The 20,312-nt window shown below is 40.4% G+C and overlaps 2 protein-coding genes across 6 annotated transcripts in view; one reads left to right on the forward strand and one right to left on the reverse strand.

Annotated features, from left to right (window-relative positions):
- Nucleotides 1–19,319, reverse strand: part of ZNF277 (zinc finger protein 277) — a 130,987-nt gene extending 111,668 nt beyond the window's left edge. For 3 of the 5 annotated variants that reach the window (XM_027102157.1, XM_027102159.1, XM_027102158.1), the window contains exon 1: nt 19,196–19,319. In XM_027102157.1, the coding sequence (XP_026957958.1) occupies nt 19,196–19,286 (91 nt within the window). In that variant the 5' untranslated portion in view covers nt 19,287–19,319. The remainder of the gene's footprint in view (nt 1–19,195) is intronic. The other 2 variants (XM_027102156.1, XM_027102160.1) reach the window with 2 other exon arrangements.
- Nucleotides 19,320–19,506: 187 nt separating this feature from the next.
- Nucleotides 19,507–20,312, forward strand: part of DOCK4 (dedicator of cytokinesis 4) — a 480,421-nt gene continuing 479,615 nt past the window's right edge. Inside the window, exon 1 of the mRNA XM_027102161.1 lies at nt 19,507–19,917. Coding sequence (XP_026957962.1) covers nt 19,881–19,917 — 37 coding nt within the window. The 5' untranslated portion in view covers nt 19,507–19,880. The remainder of the gene's footprint in view (nt 19,918–20,312) is intronic.

Consider the following 20,312-nt stretch of genomic DNA (forward strand, 5'->3'; position numbering starts at 1 on the left):
GAGCCCAGGGATCCCAAAGCAATGTATGGGTTAACTGCTGTCAGTGGCTTGGGGTGGAGGTGAAGGAACAACTGAAAACAGGAAATGAGGACTTGAAGAACCATGAGCCAAAATAACTGGGAGAAGAGTAGTTACTAAGTCATCAGAAAGCCAGGAAGAGGAGTAAGTTTCTGAACAGAAAGTTAGTTAAGAAGAGCATGTATGAGAAAAAAAAATTATTTTGGACATTATAAACAGAAATAATTGTTCAAAAGACATATAATTTGACCTCTTCCTTGCCAGTAACCAGGTATTCAAAGTGAAATAAAATAACAGGATTTGTGCTTCTTTTCCTAGGTTAGCAATGTGTACAACACATTACATTTTTGAAAACTGTTCATAATTGCCTTTTGAAATTTTTTCTAATCACACAAATAACTGCATATTATTAGGCTTTAAACTACTAAATTATAAAAATTATGTTTAATGCACATATCAAGATTATAATAGAAAATGTAGATTAATGTTTTAAGAAGCTTATTAACTAATCACATGACCATAAATTCTAATCTCGATACATTAATACAATTAGGCAACTGACTTCATAAAGATAGATATCATCAAGTATCTTATCAGAAAGATATAATAAAGAAAACTATATACATATATATATTTAAAAACCATCTGGTTAAAGAAAATGTATCTACTCTTTTTTTAACTCTGTGTATCTTTTCTGTATATAAAAATTCACGCTAGTAATTTTTCTGTTTTAATTCTAAGGAAGTTGAAGTCACTGGTACCCAGAATGTCAAAGGGTCCAACTTGATGAAGAGAAGTATATAATGATCTAAAATTACAACAGAAAACACTACTTCAAACCTCAATAGGTTACATAAATAGAGAACCTAGAAGAATGCCTGTTAGGAGAAATATGGGTGACAAAGAAATATAAATATCATACATAATCAGGTTTAATACTGCATTCATTGTCATAGGAACTATATCTTACTTGCACAGAGAGACCCCCTTTTACAGTGTAAATGTTTCTAAGTGTCATTTGGGTTCTAGTTTAAAATATTAGATTGTGCTTAATTACAAACATGGAAGGTGAACGATTGTTAGTGAAAGGATTTGTAGAATTTTTAGGGTCAACAAAACTTAAGCTATTTACCATAGCACTCATAACCATTTAAGCTTTTCATTCTAATACTGCGAATTGTACAACATGGGTGCTCCATTAATACTGACTCACCAGGAAATCCTCTTTCTTGCCTATACTTTACTTACCTGTTCACTAGAGAAGAAAGGAAATAGAAATTAGCTTCAGATTTTTAAAGGCTACCAGGGGCCTGGAAGGGTATCTGACTCAATACCTAACCACCAGAAAAAACTAAAGCCCAGAAAGGTTCAGATACCACCTGCCCCAGATTACTACCTGAGTCTAGTGTAATCAAAGCATAGTACCTGCAAATAGCCAATTAAGAAAAGATTTCAAGAGATAATTTTTATGGTAAAACAAAGGGTTACTGCTGGTATTTGTCTTTCTTTTGATGTTCTTGAATGCTAAAAAATCAGCAGGTAAGTAAAAAAAAAAAAGAAGAACAAAGTTGAGGATCTCACACTTAACTGACTTCAAAACTTTCTAAAAAGCTACAGTAATTAAGACAGGGTGGTACTGGCATAAGAAAAGATCAATATAGATCAATGGAAGAGAACTGAGAGTTCAGAAATTTATCCTCACAATTTATGATCAATTGATACTTGACAAGGATGCCAAGACAATTCAGTTGGGGAAACAATAGTCTTTTCAACAAATGGTGCTGGAACACCTAGATGTCCATATGCAAAAGGATAGCGCTGGACCATTTCCTTATACCATACACAAATATTACCTAAAAATTCATTCAAAGCAGAGATGTTTAAAACGATAGCATGAGAGAATTTGTGGTTCGGTACAATGATAATGCACTAAGAGTAAATAGATATAGGGGTTCCAATGATAGCACTGCTTGCTAAAAACTAGTTGTGTAACTTGTGCTTTTTGCTCAGTAACTTGCTTATTTTCTAAATGTAGTTGAAGTGATAGAATGAGATCAAGCATGGAATCATGCTCCAGAAAATATGACTTGAAGGACTGTGACTTTCCATATGACTCGGAAAATATGGGGAGGATTGTGGAGGACAGTCAGTGTAGTATTGGCTCTGCAAGGACAGTAGCTTCGAATAGATGAAAGGCAGGAGAAAGAAGATGAATCCAGGGGTGCCTCAGCCCTGGATATACAGCAGACGTATGTCTAATCCCATCCAAGTGTCAAGTGTCAACTGAGGAGTAATGCTGGCATCACTGACTGAGCATCTGAACATAAAATACAGGAGCACCCTGGTGGCGCAGTGGTTGAGAATCTGCCTGCCAATGCAGGGGACACGGGTTCGAGCCCTGGTCTGGGAAGATCCCACATGCCGTGGAGCAACTAAGCCCATGAGCCACAACTACTGAGCCTGCGCGTCTGGAGCCTATGCTCCGCAACAAGAGAGGCTGCGATAGTGAGAGGCCTGCACAACGCGATGAAGAGTGGCCCCCTCTTGCCGCAACTAGAGAAAGCCCTCGCACAGAAACGAAGACCCAACACAGCCAAAAAAAAAAAAAATACAGGAGCAAAGTGTATTGAGGTCACAATCCCAAAATGGCAGCTGAAACGAGAAACTGATGATGGAAACAAAACATTAAGAAGAGAAAATGTGGGACTTCCCTGGTGGTCCAGGGGTAAAGAATCTGCCTTCCAATGCAGGGGATGTGGGTTTGATCCCTAGTCAGGGAACTAAGATCCCACATGCTGCAGGGCAACTAAGCCTGTGCTCCACAACTACTGAGCTCATGCACATCAACGAGAGAGTCCGAGGGCCACAAACTACAGAGCCTATGCGCCCTGAAGCCCATGCGCCACAACTAGAGAGAGAAAACCTGCATGCCACAACTAGAGAGAAGCCTGAGCACTGCAATGAAGAGACTGCGTGGTGCAATGAAAGATCCTGCATACCTCAACGAAGATCCTGTGCGCCGCAACTAAGACCTGACGTGGCCAAAAAAATAAATAAAATAAATAAATATTTTTTAAAAAAACAGAAAATGCTGGGTTAACTTTCAGGTGGAGACAAGGAGTCAACAAGAACATTTCACAGAAAAGGTGAAGGTGTCATCTAAACTGACTCTTGAGGAATGAGTAGGGGTTGTAAAGTAGAAAGGCAGGGAAAAGGTACTCTAGCCAGGGAGAATACGAGTTAGGGTTAGACTGGTCAGAAGATGACAAAATTTCTCAAACTATGCAGGGATAATGGAAGTGGACTATCCAAGTAACTGTAGGCTTTTGGAACCACCAGCCATCACTCTCAAGATTATAAGGTACTCCAGTGACAGACAAAAGTGCAGTGTAGTGAGGTTGACAGGGTAAGAACTGCATCCCTAGATTCTTGCTTTGGACACTGTATACAACAGTTGATTCAGAACCGCTCTAACGACAAAACTGCTATTAAATTATTACTCAGATTCAGGACTTAAGGGGATCTTGAGGAGAGGACATCCCAGACAGCATGCAGTTTCAACTCTTGCCCATTGCTTGCAGCACTTACATTATCATCAACTAGTAGTTGTGCTATTGTTTGTTCACATACACATGTCTACACTTCTAGCAACTTCAGAGAAGTGGCCTCAATTCTCAGTATTTCATTTGTAATCTGGTTTTCAAATTAATTCAAAGAAGGCAAATCAACTCAAAACAGGTACTACAGAGGAACACTTGAAAATTCAGAGCATTATCCTACATGAATTTAAGTGTTAATCTACAAACTATTCCAGACTAGTTGTTCTAATTCTCCAAATGAACACATCTTGATTTCACAAGGTTTCTTCTATTGTCTCGTTGATACCTTGTTCCTTTTTCCTGCAATTCATGTTGTCTTCCCCTGAGACTTTAATTCTAATTATATTGACTCCCAATCTCAATTCCCCAGATCTCATTATTCACTTTTAAAATCATCTGTCCAGTCTTTAATATATGACATTTATGGGACAAAGGCTTTGAAATCACTGTAGTTAAGGGGGAAAAAAACCTTTTTTTCGGTGGAAGGGGGTGGCAGTCCCTGGATACTGCTCCGGTTTTACCAAGGGAACTAGCTGGAGAAAACAGCAGACTATTTTAAATTGATACCAATCTTTCCTAATGAAGTGGAAACTACTATCTTGTCTGTGTTTCTGAAATAGTAGATTAGACTCCCCTCCCCCAAATTACTGATTTCCAGCAAATATACTTGATATTAGGAAGGACTATATAAGATAAGCTGTATAATGATCAACTGAAAGATTCCTTTAATTAGTGAGTCCTATGGGTGACTTGATTCTAATACATGATATAAAACAGTACCATGCTGATGTCTGATTACTTTCAGAAATGAAAGGAGATGTCATTCATGTTAAAGAAAATTTAAAGAAAAACAGTAAAGAACACTTATTGGCGATGAAGTAATCTGTTACAACAATAAATTATCAAAATGGAAAAAATAGGGGAACATGGAGATGGAAGCACACAAAAAAAGCAATCTGAGAAGTTGCAATCCATCATTAGGACCAGATGGCATTCATCAGAGTCTTCAGAAGTAACTGGGCTACTCATAAAAATGCAGTTTATCATTAAAAAGAGGTACTACAGTGGAGGATTAAATGCCTCTGAAAGGATGACCTTGGATTTATCAGTTGTGCTAAATCAGAATTAAGGATTTGCAGTAGATATGTATGTAAAAAGTTTTCAATAAGAGAAAAATTACAGCAATAAAGCAGCGTTTCCCCTTTCTGGTTAATCAGACTAAACTTCACTCCAATTAACACATCAACATTTTAAAATGTTTACAACAAATCAACTTTTTTTTTTACATATACACATGTGCATGCACACAATTTTAAAGAAACACAATCACCCCCTCTCCCAAATGATGTAAGATCTTGTTTGAAAATTCTTAGAAGTTTATATAAAATCTGGAGCTTAATTAGGAGTATCTGGTAAAACTTGCCATGGATCAAAACAAAATACAGAATTGCAGGGGTATATAGCCGTTTTTAATTATGGAAAAAATACCAACTTTTCTTGGAAAAAAAAATTTCTTGGAAATAAGAAAAACATAACTTTAAAAATTCACTGTCATCTAGAAAATAAAATTTAAAAGTGCAGATTTCCACATGACAAAGTCAAGTGAGCACGCAATGAACAGGCTTTACTCTCCCATCTGTGCCCCTTAGATTATTCTTCTACTGTGGGACTCACACCTGAGGTGTGGTTACAAACAAGGCAGTAAAAGAAAACTCACAGCCATCTCTGTGGCTGAGAAGCAGCAGATTAAATTAGTGGGGTCAGGCAATGAGGAGTCCTGAATAAAGATATCCTTTCATTTTGGGATTTTTCCTATAGGCACAGAGAAATTATATCTGGTTTCTGAGCTGGAAGGTTACATCATGGTTTACACACTTTAGAGAGACTTATTTAGCTTGGCACCCAGTTTGGACTACATAAGGAATGTGCTTTTCTCACAAGAGCCTCTGAAGTCTGTATTCATCTTCACATTATAACTGCCACAAGGCTGTTCCTATCCAGCAAATCTGATTCATGTTTCTCACCCGCCTAAAACACTCCCCGTTATGTAGGCCATAACCCAAGTTCTTCTGCATGGCCCACAAGCTCCTTTTTAATACAGCCTGTGTGCCCTCTTTAGCCTTGTCTCCTACTCTACCACATCATTTCAGGCTTTGATAGTATGCAGGTGTAGAGGTTCTCCAAGCCCTTCCTCATGCAGCATCCTCTATCAAGAAGACCTACCCCACCTGGCAAAGACCACTGCTTACGTCTCACCTCCCTCGTGAAGCCTATCTAACCTCTCAGACAGGTTGAAGATGGAGGTAGAGTTATGCTGCCACAAGTCAAGGAATGCCTGGCGCCACCAGAAGCTGGAAGAGGCAAGGAAAGGGATTCTACTCTAGAGAAGAGGGAGTGTGGCCCTGCTGACACCTTGATTTCCGTCTTCTGGCCTTAAGAACTGTGAGAGAACAAACTTCTGCTGCTTTAAGCCACCCCGTTTGCGTAATTTGTTACAGGCAGCCCTTGAAAAGTAACATAGTATATATCAATGGAACTATTAGAATTAAAATTTTTCTCTCCACAAAGCAGGTAATGGGATTCTCCTAGATAATTATATAGTATAATATGATTAAGCTACAAAGAAGTGTGTAGCTAATTCACACTATGTTTCAACAATAGCTTCACATAAAAAGTGACATTTAAGCTAAGATTTGAAATACGAATATGACTAACCCAGAAAGAGAAAGGGAGGAGGTTATATATTTATGAGGATTATAATATTTATGAAGTGTAACTTATGAAGGATATAACATTAAAAAATGTTGCCCATAAGTATATGAAAATGTGTATGAGTTTCCACAAGTATGTGTGCACTTCACAGCAGGGTCCAACGGTCAGCTAATATTAATAACATAATTTTTGATAACGATCTATAAGATGAATTCAGAATCGGATTCATTAATGTATTGTCACAAAGGATATCAGCAAACGTAATTTTTAGAAAACGTGAGAAGATGAAGAGAGCAATCCAGTTATTTCACTTATACGCTGCTTGCCTAAATCAGTCTACTTTGAAACCACATTTAATGTAACAGTGAGAATCCTGAAGAAATGGAGACTTGCCAGTTGGCTCTGAATACTGCTAACTAGACGTGAATAACAATGGTCCCATGAATCATTTCTAAGCTGTTTAAAAAACCTTTCACTAAAAAATTCCTCTATATCACACTAGTTGTGGATTTTACATCAAAGAGATGCCTGGATTCATCATTTCATTAATAAACAGTAATTCAGAAACTGACATTTCTGACAATGATGCCAAACACAGGCAATTAGAAAAAAATTGCAACTAACCTACATTCTTGAAGTCAAAGAAAGCTGATAGAAGAATGTGAATTAAAATTTTATAACCTTAAATAATGCATTAAATAGCTATGGTTACCTGGCTTTAAAAAGAAGCACAGGCTTGAGTGCTCTGGAACAGCAGATCAGAAATTGGTTACTTGGGAACAATTTCCTTTTTTTATCGTTCAATATTCAAATCTTAATTCTAATGTACTAAGGAAGAGACACTAAAATAAACAAAAGACAATTTGAAGAGTCCTCATACTGTGCTAAAGTGGTAGGTTTTATTTATACAAATATTTATTTCAAGGCTATCCTGAACATTTTCAAAAAAATTCTAGCTTTTGAAAGGGGGAAAAATGCTACTTAGAGGATGGATGTCACATCTCTCTGAGACAGAACAAATAGTTATATTTGTTGTGTTTACCTTGGGCTTAATACTCCTACATTCTTTCCCCACTAAGGGCTGGAAGTAAAACAGGAAAGCTATAAAATGAATGACAATGGTTATTATTATAGATACAGGGTGAATGATCTCTTCTTGAAGATGTTTACAGATGGAACTGTTGGGTGTGTCTAAGTTCTTAATAAATATGATCTGTTTAAGGGAAGATGACCCTGATTAGCATTTGCCAAATCAAATTCCACAGAACACTAGCATCCCATTAAATGTTAATAGGTGTTATTTGAGAAAAAGGTAGTGTAGTTAAATATTTGGGAAACTGCAATGTAATATTTATCTCTTGGATGGTCACAAAAATTTGCATACTAAAAAGTCCTGAAGTAAGAATGCTACGTAGCTTTATTTACCTCAGTATTTGCACATGAAAATTTCTTTGTGTAAAACGGTATTAATACTTTTTCTGTCGTAGAATTCTATGGAGTCCTGAAATATTGTCCCTAAAAACATAAATAGATATTAAATTTACATTAGCCCTACCTACTTCCATCACATAGATGAACAAAAACAAGAACACAATTTTCTGTGAATGTATCTCAAAAGTATGATATCAAAGAAATGAATTTCTTTTCAGTTCATTACTTAAAGGTTTTATTCATTTTAAATTCATTTAGACTCTAAGAACATGTAAATCTATATGGTTGGATGTACTCTGGGACTCATGTAATGAAAGGAAAACAGAATTGTGCTCTATTTATGGAAACAACTATAACAACTGATACTTAAACATACCTTACAAATGGGGGAAATAGTTAACATACTTTAATCTCTTTTGTCAATAAGCTCTAAGATGTTTCAAAAGGAAAAAGATCAAGAACAGGAATCTTTCTCTGTGGTATCAAATACCCATGTAGTCTAGGGGTCATGAAAAAGAAAGGGTGTTATCACCCTATACTTGAGAATTATATTACAACTGGCTGATTATTCAGGATTAATGAGCACAGGGTTAGGAGTTCAGTGGCCATATGGGCAACTGTAATGAGTTGCCTGCAGCTAGGCCCCTGCTAACACTGCCAATCAGCATCCGCAGGGATCTCTAAGCTCACCAGCAGTTTGGCTCTGCTCCAGCAGGGGACCACCTCAAGCCAGTGGCTCTATACCAACCCAGTCTTCTTGGCTTCATCTCCATCTGGGTCTGGGATGCTAGTCACGGGGCATGTGACTAATTTATTGGAACCAAGCCTCAACTTGTATACCTTTTCTAGTAAATGAGTCTTCAACCTGCTGCCCTGATACCATAAACCAGAATCCATGCCTCACTCAGAATCCATGTTCCTCTAAACTTGTTTCTCTAAGGCTTTTGAACTGACTTGAATCCTGTCTCTTAAGTCCAGTTTACTGTGGTTGTGTTCCTGCTAATGACAAAGGCGCTCTCCTTGACCAAACTTTAGTCGGGATCCTCTGAACCCTTTTCTGGATCAGGCCATGCTAGACCTGCATAGCCAGGTTTTAGCAAGAATCCTGCTAAATCAGTTTGGAGAGAATCCCCCACTCTCCATCTCTGATGGGGCTCTTCTGCCTCTACTATCCTCCAGGTGATATTACTTGGGCCGGCCTGCAGCAAGAACCTTGTTGAGTCTATTTAGACAGTGAAACCCTGTCCCCCTAAAATGGAGTTGCCCTGCTGAGCTTATAATTAACCTCTCTATCTGAAACTTTATTCCCTTTCTTGTCCCCCTCTGACCTCAATCCTGTGCTAACTGAACACTAATCAACCAGAATCAGATGACTAAAACTGCTGTCGCTGATATCATCATTAATGTACAAACTCAGGTCATTTCTCCAGGGCATGAGCTAACAGACCCCCAAGCCATGGACCACATGGCCAGAGAATTGTAAACCAGACATCCTAACTCCCAAAATGACGATTAAGAAATGTCACAGAGGGCTTCCCTGGTGGCACAGTGGTTGAGAGTCTGCCTGCCGATGCAGGGGACACGGGTTCGTGCCCCGGTCCAGGAAGATCCCACATGCCGCGGAGCGGCTGGGCCCGTGAGCCATGGCTGCTGAGCCTGCGCGTTCGGAGCCTGTGCTCCCCAACAGGAGAGGCCACAACAGTGAGAGGCCCGCGTACCGCAAAAAAAAAAAAAAAAAAAGGAATGTCACAGAAATGCCACAAGATGATGATTACCCCCAGCTTCTTTGTTCTTTCCCTTTAAATAAAACCCCCTAACTCAAAGACCAAATTGGAGTGGATTGAGGCTTGTCTCCCACTCCCTTGCTTGGCGTCCTGCAATAAATCCTGACTTTGCTGCAAACTCCCACTGTCAGAGTTTGGCTTTCTGCACCACAGGCACATGAACCCTTTGCTCCGTTACACCAGGATCCCCCTGATGTTTCCTATTAGTAATTTTCCATCACCCAACCTCCCCAACCTTCTCCTTGTCTAAAAATCTCCACCTTTCCTTGAATCTGGAATTGAGCCCAATTCTATACAGAGGTCTCTTCCCTTCTATTGCAATTGTTGATGAATAAACTCTGTTCTTTACCACTTTAACTACTGTCCAGCTCTGGTTTTCTTTAATACTATCTGCTCCCAGATCTCTCCACCTGTCTGTACCCTGCTGCCTGTTTTGTCATCTATATGGTGTTCTCTGCCTGTACTCCCTGGGCCTTCCTTATGACAGAGCCCAAGCAGACCCCAACCTATCAAAGAAAGAATCTTTATATACAACCTGTTCTGTCCTGGCATATTTCTCTAATCTCAGGAATTTCCTTACAGGACTGATTAATCACCTGACTTCATTAACAAGGGCATATTATTAAAGCCTAGTATGAGTCTTCATTATCTTTTTCTTTGGCAAATACCCCTGCCTCCTGACTCAACTTTCCCTCTTCAGGACATTGTTATCTGATTAAACATTGATCTTGTCATTCCCTTTCCTCAAGTCTGCAGAGTCAGGGTCTAACGTCTGAGGCTACATGATCTAGCTTCAAACCGTCCAAACTTTTCATTGCTTCCATTTACCTAACATTTTCCCCAGGCAAAATGAATTTGACTTGTTACCTGCTGTAGATGCCCTTAGTTTTTCTATTGTTCCCTCCCTTTGCCTAGGTCTATAACGCTTTTCCTTATTTCAGCATGTCCAAATCCTATTCAACTTCAAGACCTAGTACCACCTGTTGCGCACAATCTCTTTCTTGCTCAACTCCATCTTGATCACTCTGATGATCCTTACACTTTCTACTTTGTAATACTGTTATTTATGCACTTACTATCTTCCTATTAGGCCATAAGATCCTGGATGGCAAGACCTATCTTATTTTCATCTTTGTATTCTGTAGCATCTAAAATATAGAAGCTTGCACACAGCAGATGCTTAATAAAATTTTCTGAATGAACTAATTCTCAGTTCTATTAAAGCTCTTTCAGATTTGCATCGTTTATTAAAACATGGAAAGGAGAGGAGATGGGGAAGATGGGATGCATCATAATGATCTATCCATAATCTTTTGGATTAAGAGACCCTAGAAGTTATCTATTGCCAGTGGTTCTCCACCAATTTTCTAACTTGATACACCTGATTAGTGACATTCACATGTGCAACTAATGTGTAACTAATTCTTAAGGGAAAAATCCAGATATATATTCTTTCTTTCTACACAGACTCTAGGATATGTATAATTGGGCTCCCTAGCTGTAAGTCTACCTTCTCTCTCTTTTATTGATGTTTGGAATATCAGTTGAAAGGATGCTAATATAAAGAATTCTCTCATTTACAAACCAGGAAATTTTAAATACAAGTGCAAATAACTTCTCTAAAATCACACAGCCAGTCAGAAGCAGAAGTGGGATTAAAATCCAGGTCTTTTAACTCCTTGTCCAGTGGGTTTTCCACTAAACAATATAGTCTATGATCATTGATGTTGGAAAAATAACTCAAAGTCCCTGTAGATTATCAGCATTACTTTCCTTCATGTGGGTGCATATTTATAAAGCTTTCAAAAGCCATCCATCAACTAGTTTGTAAGCAAGTCCAATAAGCTTTCAGACTCCTTTTCACTGAACTTCCTCTCCCCTCCTCCATTTGTGGAAATTAGTTGTATGGTGCTTTAGCAAAGACAGCCTGATTGATGTTATGTTACTGTTCAGCAACAGTTCCTGCTATTAATTGCTTTAAAATGGTAATTACGATTTGTGGTACAAGATATTTTCCTTTCTAATTGGCTATTACTGGTGAATAGCAGCCTGTTACATAACAGAAAGATTGTGTTAAATCAATAACCACAATGACAATTCCGAAGTCTTTCTCTTAAGAAACAAATCTTAAGTTTTTGAATAAAAACACTAAAAAAAAAATTGTTAAAGGCAGGGCCTCTGTAATTACTTGTAATTACTCTGTAATCATCTTTCAGTTTAGAAAAAACACAAAATAAGGACAGTGTTAGGGAAACCAGGAGATGAGCATGCATTTCCTTTCTTTTAAAAATAACCACATTTAAAAGCTTTACTCTGCTCAGCTCCTCAGTCAATGAATACAAATTGCAGATTCAAATGTATCCAGTTCTTCCCAGAGTGTAGTATGGAAACAGAAAGGACTCTCCAGTTAGCTCTGGTAAAATATGAATGTGGAGCCCCACCAATTACACTGAAAAGTCCCCAAGGATAAGGCCAGGGGTTCTTCTTCATTTGTGCCCCATACAGCACCCAACACGGAGCCCATCCACAGTCACCACTCAACCAACACCAAATGCCAACACAGCATGGCACTGTCCCAGAAGATGAGGTGATCCAAAGCTATATGTGACAGTCCCTGTCCTCAAAGGGTATATTATAAAATCAGGGATATGTCTTGATTCAAACTCTAATGTTAATTAGTCTGCAATCATTTTAAAGTCATATCTCCAGATTATTGTAGTAGTAGCAGCAGTTGTGATGATAATAATAGTGAGGTCACCTGACTTGCTCAAGGTTACACAGGTTTTAACCGACAGCTACTTTGGAATCCAGTTTGTCCAATTCCAAAGACTCACCACTGCCTCTTGTGACAGACCTTCATCAGCATCATTCATCCCTACATTTTCATAGTGTATCAAAGTTTACAGAGTGCTTTCATATACAGTGTCTCACTCAACCTCCCAGTAATATCAGCAAGGTACTTACCTGCAGCATTTTTATGAGACTGAGGCTCAGCGGGGTTAAAGGATTTTGCCGAAATTCACACTGCCACAAAGCAGCAGCCTAAGAACCCAGATTTCTGACTCTTAATCCAGGTTTTCCTTCCATACATTTTAACTCAATGTATTGATGAATTTAAATATATTACACATAAAGAAAGCCCCAAAGTATCCCACATCAGCTTATGTCACTTAAAATATTCTACCACTTTTTGTTGAACACCCCTCCCAACCTCCCTCCACCCCCACAATCGAGCAAAGGTTTAAGTCCTGTTTAATTCCAGAAACTACTTGAGGCCTAGAGCTAAAGACAACACCCAGTCCCAGTTGGCTACCTTACAAATAACGACACTGCTCACAAAGACCATTGGTTGAGATGTAAAGAAAGGCAGAAGACTGATCAGTCAAATCCATCACCACTCACTGTCCTGCTCACCTTTGGGTCAATGAAGTCAGTAGAACACACTTATTTCAGCAAGAGATGGCAGTTCTTCAAGGAACTGTCAGTGAAATGCCAATCCATTCAGTCTCATAAGTTTATTAAATAAATCACAGCAAAACGGAATCCTAACTCTATGGTAAAGTTTTCCATGAACAACTAATAGAAGTATTTAAAAATTCCATCACTGGAAGGGCAGTTTAGGTGTACTTCTTATTTCTATATACTCATGGATTTACATTTAGAAGAAAGTATGATTTTTATTACATCAATCTGGTCAATATCATCTTCAGTTTTTCAAGATGGGACGTGTATGAGAACGTGCTGTGGAGGACAGTGCTATTCTTCTGCATGAACGCAAGATCTATGTCAATACAATTAGAAGTGTATGTAAACTCAGTGTCTGATACTACAAGTACCTACCAAATCCTGTAACAGAAACCTGGCCTTAAAATGGAAAAGACACGTTAAGATTGTAGCACTCAAAACCATCACCTGTATCACCTCTGGCACACATGCCAAAGATGTCCCTAAACCTATGACTGAAGTAAAAGTCACCATTTATTGAAGACTAGGTACTATAATTATGATCCCACTACTCAATTCAACATTCCAGCAAGACAGATATGATTATTACCCATTTCACAGATGTGAAACTAAGGTTCAGAGGTTGCTTAACTTGCCTGTGGCTGGTGAGTAACCAGGATGTGATCCTAAGTTGTCCTGACCTCTTTTTTCATACCATATTATCTTTCTATAGTAACATCAACTTTAGAACAAAGTTATGTTTAAGGAAAGTATGTTTCAGACCTCATTCAATGGAATTTAGTTACTATGTGACATCTTTATAGTCGTAATTGGGTTAAAAGTTCTCTTTCAGTTACTGTGTGGCCTTGTGCAAGTTGCTCTTTGCACCAGTTTTCTCATTTGTATTAAATAAAAAGGGGATAATATGAGTATCTATCTCAGGGATGTTAAGACAGAATGATCTCTAAAAGCATTTGAAACAGTACTTGGCACAGTTACTGCTCTACAAATGTTAGCTACCATCAGTATCATCATTGTTATAATACCTCTTTTATAATATCTTCTCTTAATATCCTGCAAGCTGGGTCCCATGTATGTTTTAAAGGAAAACAAAAGGGTGTTCTGAAGTAGGCCCCTTCAGAACCTTACACCAAACCTAGTATCTATAATTCTTTTTCTTCCTTGACACCCTCTGGCCTGTACCTTGCAAGGCCATCTGAGTATGTAAGATTATCTAAGCTTCTTGCTGACTCTGAATGTGGGTGTATGTGTGAAGAGCTGGGAGCTGGGTATGAGAGGGCAGTTCTTGGCAGGGGTGAGAAAGGGTATAGAAGATAATATAAAAGGCCTTCAGAGCACATAGTTGCAATACCAGTACAGAGCACCAACAGACACCCTGACAACCCCTAGGAATGCAAGGGCAGCCTAAGCAGTTATCACCACCACATTCTTAAGCTTCCCCTTGGTTACACCGCAATTTAGATAGCTTCTAAGTTAATCAGAGCAGGCAGTTTTACAGTTCAAGTAGGCATATCTTTATACTGAATGCAACTGATATTTACTGAGTTCCAACTTTATAAAAGGAAATATGTTGGGCTTTCCTAAATGTATAATTCAATGCAATAATCATAGTAACTCTGCAAGGTAGATATTATAGCTATATTTTCATAAATGTAGCAGATATGTAATAAATCTACATTATACGGCTACTAAAAATCAGAATTGAAATTTAAATACAGTTTTTCCAAGATAGGGTCTAGTCCTCTTTCCACTGTCATGCCAAATATACAAGGCTGGACTTAAGCCTTAATGCTGGAAGTGAGATGACAACCCGTGGAAAACTAGCTAAGAGCCACACAGATGATGGAAGACAGATTTCAAGGTCTCTGTAGCAGTTTACTCAGTTATGGGTTCAAGGTTATAAAGGACAGATTTGAAGTATTCTCTTAAATATTTAATCATTATGTAAACACTAACACTTCACTTAAAAAAAGACTGAAAAACTATGCTTAAATGCTAACTATGATTATCTCTGACAAAGTTGATACTTCATGATGACATTCTGAATTTTCCAGTTGGTATGCGTAACTTTCACAAGTACACGTTGGTATGCATAACTTTCACAAGCACACAACATCTACTCAGTTTTTTATTCTACTTCAATTCCTCTGTTTAAAAATAGCAGTCATTCAAGTACTTTGGATAAATTTCAAAGATTCTAACCATTAAATTGTTATAGACTGTTTACTACACACAGTTCTGATAGGCACTGGATGTACAAAACTAAAATAAGACAACTCTCGCCCTCAAGAAGTTCAGTCTACTGGTGCAGACAAAACTGCCAACAAATAACTACAGTGTGATATGGTGTAAGTGTGATAATGGAGATTTGGGAGTAAAGCAGGGTGACTGAACATGAGGCTGGAAAAGTAGATTGGAACCTAAATGTAACACGTTAGAGTTACACCGAAGATTTGAAGCGAAGATCCATGAATACATTTGAGTTTGGGAAGGTGGATTAAGAAAGGGAAAATCAAGAGTCAGTGAAATCAGGGTTTCCCTGGTGGTGCAGAGGTTAAGAGTTCGCCTGCCAATGCACGGGACACGGGTTGGAGCCCTGGTCTGGGAGGATCCCACATGCGGCAGAGCAACTAAGCCCCTGTGCCACGGCTGCTGAGCCTGCGCTCTAGAGCCCGTGAGCCACAATTACTGAGGCCTGCGTGCCTAGAGACACTGCTCCGCAGTGAGAAGCCACGGCAATGAGAGGCCCATGCACCACAACGAAGAGTGGCTCCCTGTCGCCGCAACTAGAGAAAAGCCCACGCGCAGCAAAAAAGACCCAGTGCAGCCAAAAAAAAAAAAAAAAGTCAGTGAGATCAATAGGAAGGTTTTGCAATCATCCAGGCTAGAATTCAGTTCTGGTCAAACATTAATTAAACACTGACGAGGTGCCAAGAACAGGGTCAAGCAGACAAAAACAAACGACACGGTTTTGGTCCCCAAGAGTACAGTCTGGAGCGTGGGGACACAGGTAATTCAGCAGCAACAGTGAGGGTTAGAAACAGAATAGTGGCTACTTGAAGAGATGGAGAGAAAGAACAGATTCAAAAGATTCTTTCAGGCACAGGAAAATAAGGTGTGGTAACTGATCAAATTCAGGACCTGAGGGCAAGATAGGAATCAAGGGTGCTTCCTCGGTTTCTATAAAAGGCTTGACGCCATTTATTAAAATAGGAAATACAAGAATGAGGAGTTGACGCCACCTGCTATCCCCATTTCTTCTAGAGACATCACAAATGAATTAATAAGGTCTCCAGACGAAAAGCTTTATAAATCCAAAGAGGCATTACCATGATCATCATCTAGTGGACATGCATTTGTAGGGAAAAAAGTAGACTGTCAGAATACTACAATATGGAAGCACAGGTTAACACTGTCAGACGAAATCACTGCCATCAGAAAAATTTCCCCAGTAACATCCCCAAATGTGAGAAATGTTGAGTCTATTACATGTTCTTAATTTTAGGGGACAATATGAAATCCTAGTTACCGTTCAAATGTTTGGAAAGCAAGGGCTTCCCTGAAAGATGGAGCCTCAGGATGTCTGGCACACAGACCTCAGGGAAGGTGTACCTGCCTGCATACTGCCCAGTGACTCATTCTAGCAGAAATCTTGTAGAATTGCACAGATTTCTATAAAAAGACTCCCTAGTCCCTTCTGTCCCAGAATATTGAACACACAGATTGACATTTTAATTAGAATTAGAGGGAAACCTCTTAAAAGAGGCAGTTTTCAAGAAATTAATGATTTTACAGGGAAAGACATACTCGATAGCTGAAGTGGCTGCTTAACAAAAAATATGAATATGCATACTTTTAACATCATTATTTCCACCCAAAATTTGTATCACACTTTGCAGGCTTTGAAAAGAATGTGGATAAAGTCACAGAATGATACATAGGTTATTAAGGGAATTTTTTTTTAATTTTAAAATTTAATTTATTTTTTTATATAGCAGGTTCCTATTAGTTATCCATTTTATACTTATTAGTGTATACATGTATTAAGGGAATTTTTAATGACAACTTTACCTTGTAAGAATGACATAAAAATCAGCCATTAAGCTCTCCCATTGATTGCTACCAATTACTGAGAATACTGATTCTCACTAATCACTGATGGGCAGTTCTGAACCAGAGTGAGGAAATTTTTGTTACAGATACAGCAAATTCACTGCTCAATACTTCTGTTGACAGCAAACTGCAACCTAAAATTATGCTTTCTATCAGTTAATTCCATCTAATAGTCATCTAAACACTGATCCTGAATTAATACTGGTCATCACAGTTTGGTAATGATATGGAGAGAAGGACACTCATATTATTACTGGTAGGAATCTCTACACACACGCGTTCAGAGGAAAATCTGACATCACAATTTTAAACATGTGTCACCTTTGACCAAATTCCTCAAGAAATACACACCCGGTGGACAAGGATATGTATATAAAGCTGTTCACTACATCACTGAAAAACTAAAGCTACCCTACATGTTCATTAACAGAGGAATGGTTAAAGTATGGGACGTCCATATTATGGAACACTATGGGCACAGTCCTTAAAAAGAATTAACAAATATACTGATAGGGAAGGCTGTCTATAGTAGAACACTGGGAGAAAGACGGTGGCAGATCTTTAAGCTTACATAGAATGATCACTTTTTATTAAAAAAAACTCAAAACCATACAGATGTGTGTCATATATAAAATTTATTAGAAAAAGCACACACCAAACCCCCAAAAGTTGTTACTTTGGGAGTGGGACTGAGTGTGGTGCAGGAACTTTCAGTTTTTTACCTCACACATCTCTGAATGGTTTGAACTGATTATGATGAAAAGTTTTATAATTTTAAAGTAACTAATGACATTTAAAAGTTATACAATGTTTTTGAAAGGCATACCCAATTTTCTTTTTTATGAGTTAATCTGTGAGATAAATTCACCAAAGATTTCACCTTCAAATGTTAAACTGGTAGCCCTCTGGTACTTTGAGAATATGGAAAACCTTTAGCATGTTACTACAAGATAAGAGTTGACTATATGGCCAACCCGAAAATGAACTGTTTAAGGTGTGAATATAACACAATATTTAAGTATGGAGCTTAGCCAAAGATTTCTTTGGTAGAGGTACTGAAATAATTTCAAAGCTAAGGGTTCCATTGATAAGAAGTGGGAAGAAATCTCTGTGCTAAGACAAAAACTTAAGACTAAATGTCAATTTAACCATGAAAGCAAAAACAAAGAAAGAAATTTTTATAAAACCCAACAAGGACGGAGAACCAAATTTAAGCCCCAAACCATGTCCATTAGAAAAAGACAAGTAGCTGTGTTACATGAACAAATCAAAAAAGAAGAGAGTGGGATGGGGATAGACAGACTAAAGGTAAAAGAATGGGACTAGGAATTCTAAAGAAAATCCCCCTGCAGCTTTCAAAGTGTGATTTTTGCTCTCCATATTGGATCAGAAGACAACTTGAAAGTCAAGTGAAGCCGAAGTAGCTGTGATGATTTTCTCTGGAACCATGACTGCAAATTACCACTTCCCTTCCTCTCGTTCTGAGGACCCAGTCTGGAAGATCTCCCAGGCTCCACATTCAATCCTGGAGAACGCCCGGGGCAGTCAAAGAGCGAGGGGGTAAACTGTGAGAGCCACACACACTTTCCCTTCAGAGGCTACTCCAGCCAGCAGTTGAGAAAATCTGTAGAGTGGATAGCAGCGACCAACCAGTCTGCAACTGGAAATCCACCCGAATCAAAATAAAACCTATCTCCCGAGGCCAAACCAAGCAAACCAAGGCAGGGGTAGGGTACTGGCGAGAAAAGAGAGTGGCTAATCCCAGAGTTACAATAACCCACGCACGAACGTGACATGACCCACGCCCACTCAGCAGCGAGCGCAAAGGTGGGAGCTCCAAATGTGGGACAGACGCCCAGGGAACTTCCCCGGCTGCGGAGGCTATGGCATCCCATTTTCTCTTCCCTCCCAGACAGCCCCCAACAACTAGCCTCCTCCGACCCCACGCCATCCCGCTGGGCCCTGCCCGAGGTTCCCTCGTGCTCAGGTGGCCTTAGAGCTAGGGTCCGCCCAGCAGTCAGCAGCACTCCAGGTCGGAGCGAAAGGAAGACACCTCAGAGGCACCGTACTCACCCTCATAACTGACACCCCCAGTTCCGCCACGGTTGCCATCACCGTCCTCCTCTCCTTGGGTAGCAGCCCCCTGTGTCTTGGGAGCAGCCATTACACGGCTGAGGAAAAAAAAGGGAGGGCTGCGGACAGGCGCGGAACCAATGGAAACGCGATTGGAAATGAACTCCCCATCGACGCGGCGTCTCCTCCACTCCCACGCCGCGCCGTCACTATCTGGGCCAATAGGACGTGGCGAGCGGAGCGTATCCCCGTCCCCAGCCGCTAATTCCCCTCCTCCTTCCGGGACGGAGTGGCCCAGAACTACAATTCCCAGGGTGCTGCGGGGGCGCTAGGCAGGGAGGGCTGGAAGAGGCGCTGGCGGGAGGGGGTGCGCCCGAGAGTGCCCCGGCGTGTTCTCTTAGTTCAGTGAATCAGAACAATGACTGCGCCTCCGGGTTCCCGGGAGCGCGTCGGAGGAGTGTGAATAGCTACCGCCGGGAGAGCGGCGGGTGGCGCAGCCTCGGCCGCGCGGTGTCAACGCCGGGCTCGGGAGCCTCCAGCGCAGACCTTGCCCAGCGCCTGCAGCCCGCGCGGAGCCGCCGGGCTCCAGCGCTGCAGCCGCTACTCGGGAGCTGTGCATTGTTGTGAGTCGGAAGAAGGGGCGCGGGGATTCCAAAGCGCGAAGACCCCGGACCCGTCTCTAGCCATGTGGATACCTACGGAGCACGAGAAATACGGCGTGGGTGAGTCTCAGCTGGGCGAACTTTTATTCCGCTCTGGCCGGAGCGTGTGCGTATTTCGCGTCCTTGCCCCCGCGCCCCTCTCTCTCCACCCGGCTGGAAATGCCTAATCCTAGCATCGCGCTGCGGGTTCGGGGCTTTGCCCAGCCAGCTCCGGGCAGAGGGGTGCGCGCCGGGGTCTCGCGCTTTAACGCCGGATGGGCGCTCCAGGCACCGGCTCCCGGAGGGAGCGCTCGGACGGCTGAGGGGAGCGCGCCGCCAGTCCGCCTGCTGCGGGCTCTGCCTGCGGAGTTCGGAGTGGCGACGGGGCGTGTGTATGTCAAGTTGGAAGAGGAGGGCGAACGGCATTCCGCTCCCTCCTTCTCCTTTTTCCCCAAAGACTGCAAGGGCTGTGACGA

This window comes from Aethalodelphis obliquidens, unplaced genomic scaffold (assembly GCF_003676395.1).
Source record: "Aethalodelphis obliquidens isolate GAN/ISIS:26980383/991018 unplaced genomic scaffold, ASM367639v1 scaffold5, whole genome shotgun sequence".
NCBI classification, from domain to species: Eukaryota; Metazoa; Chordata; class Mammalia; order Artiodactyla; family Delphinidae; genus Aethalodelphis; species Aethalodelphis obliquidens.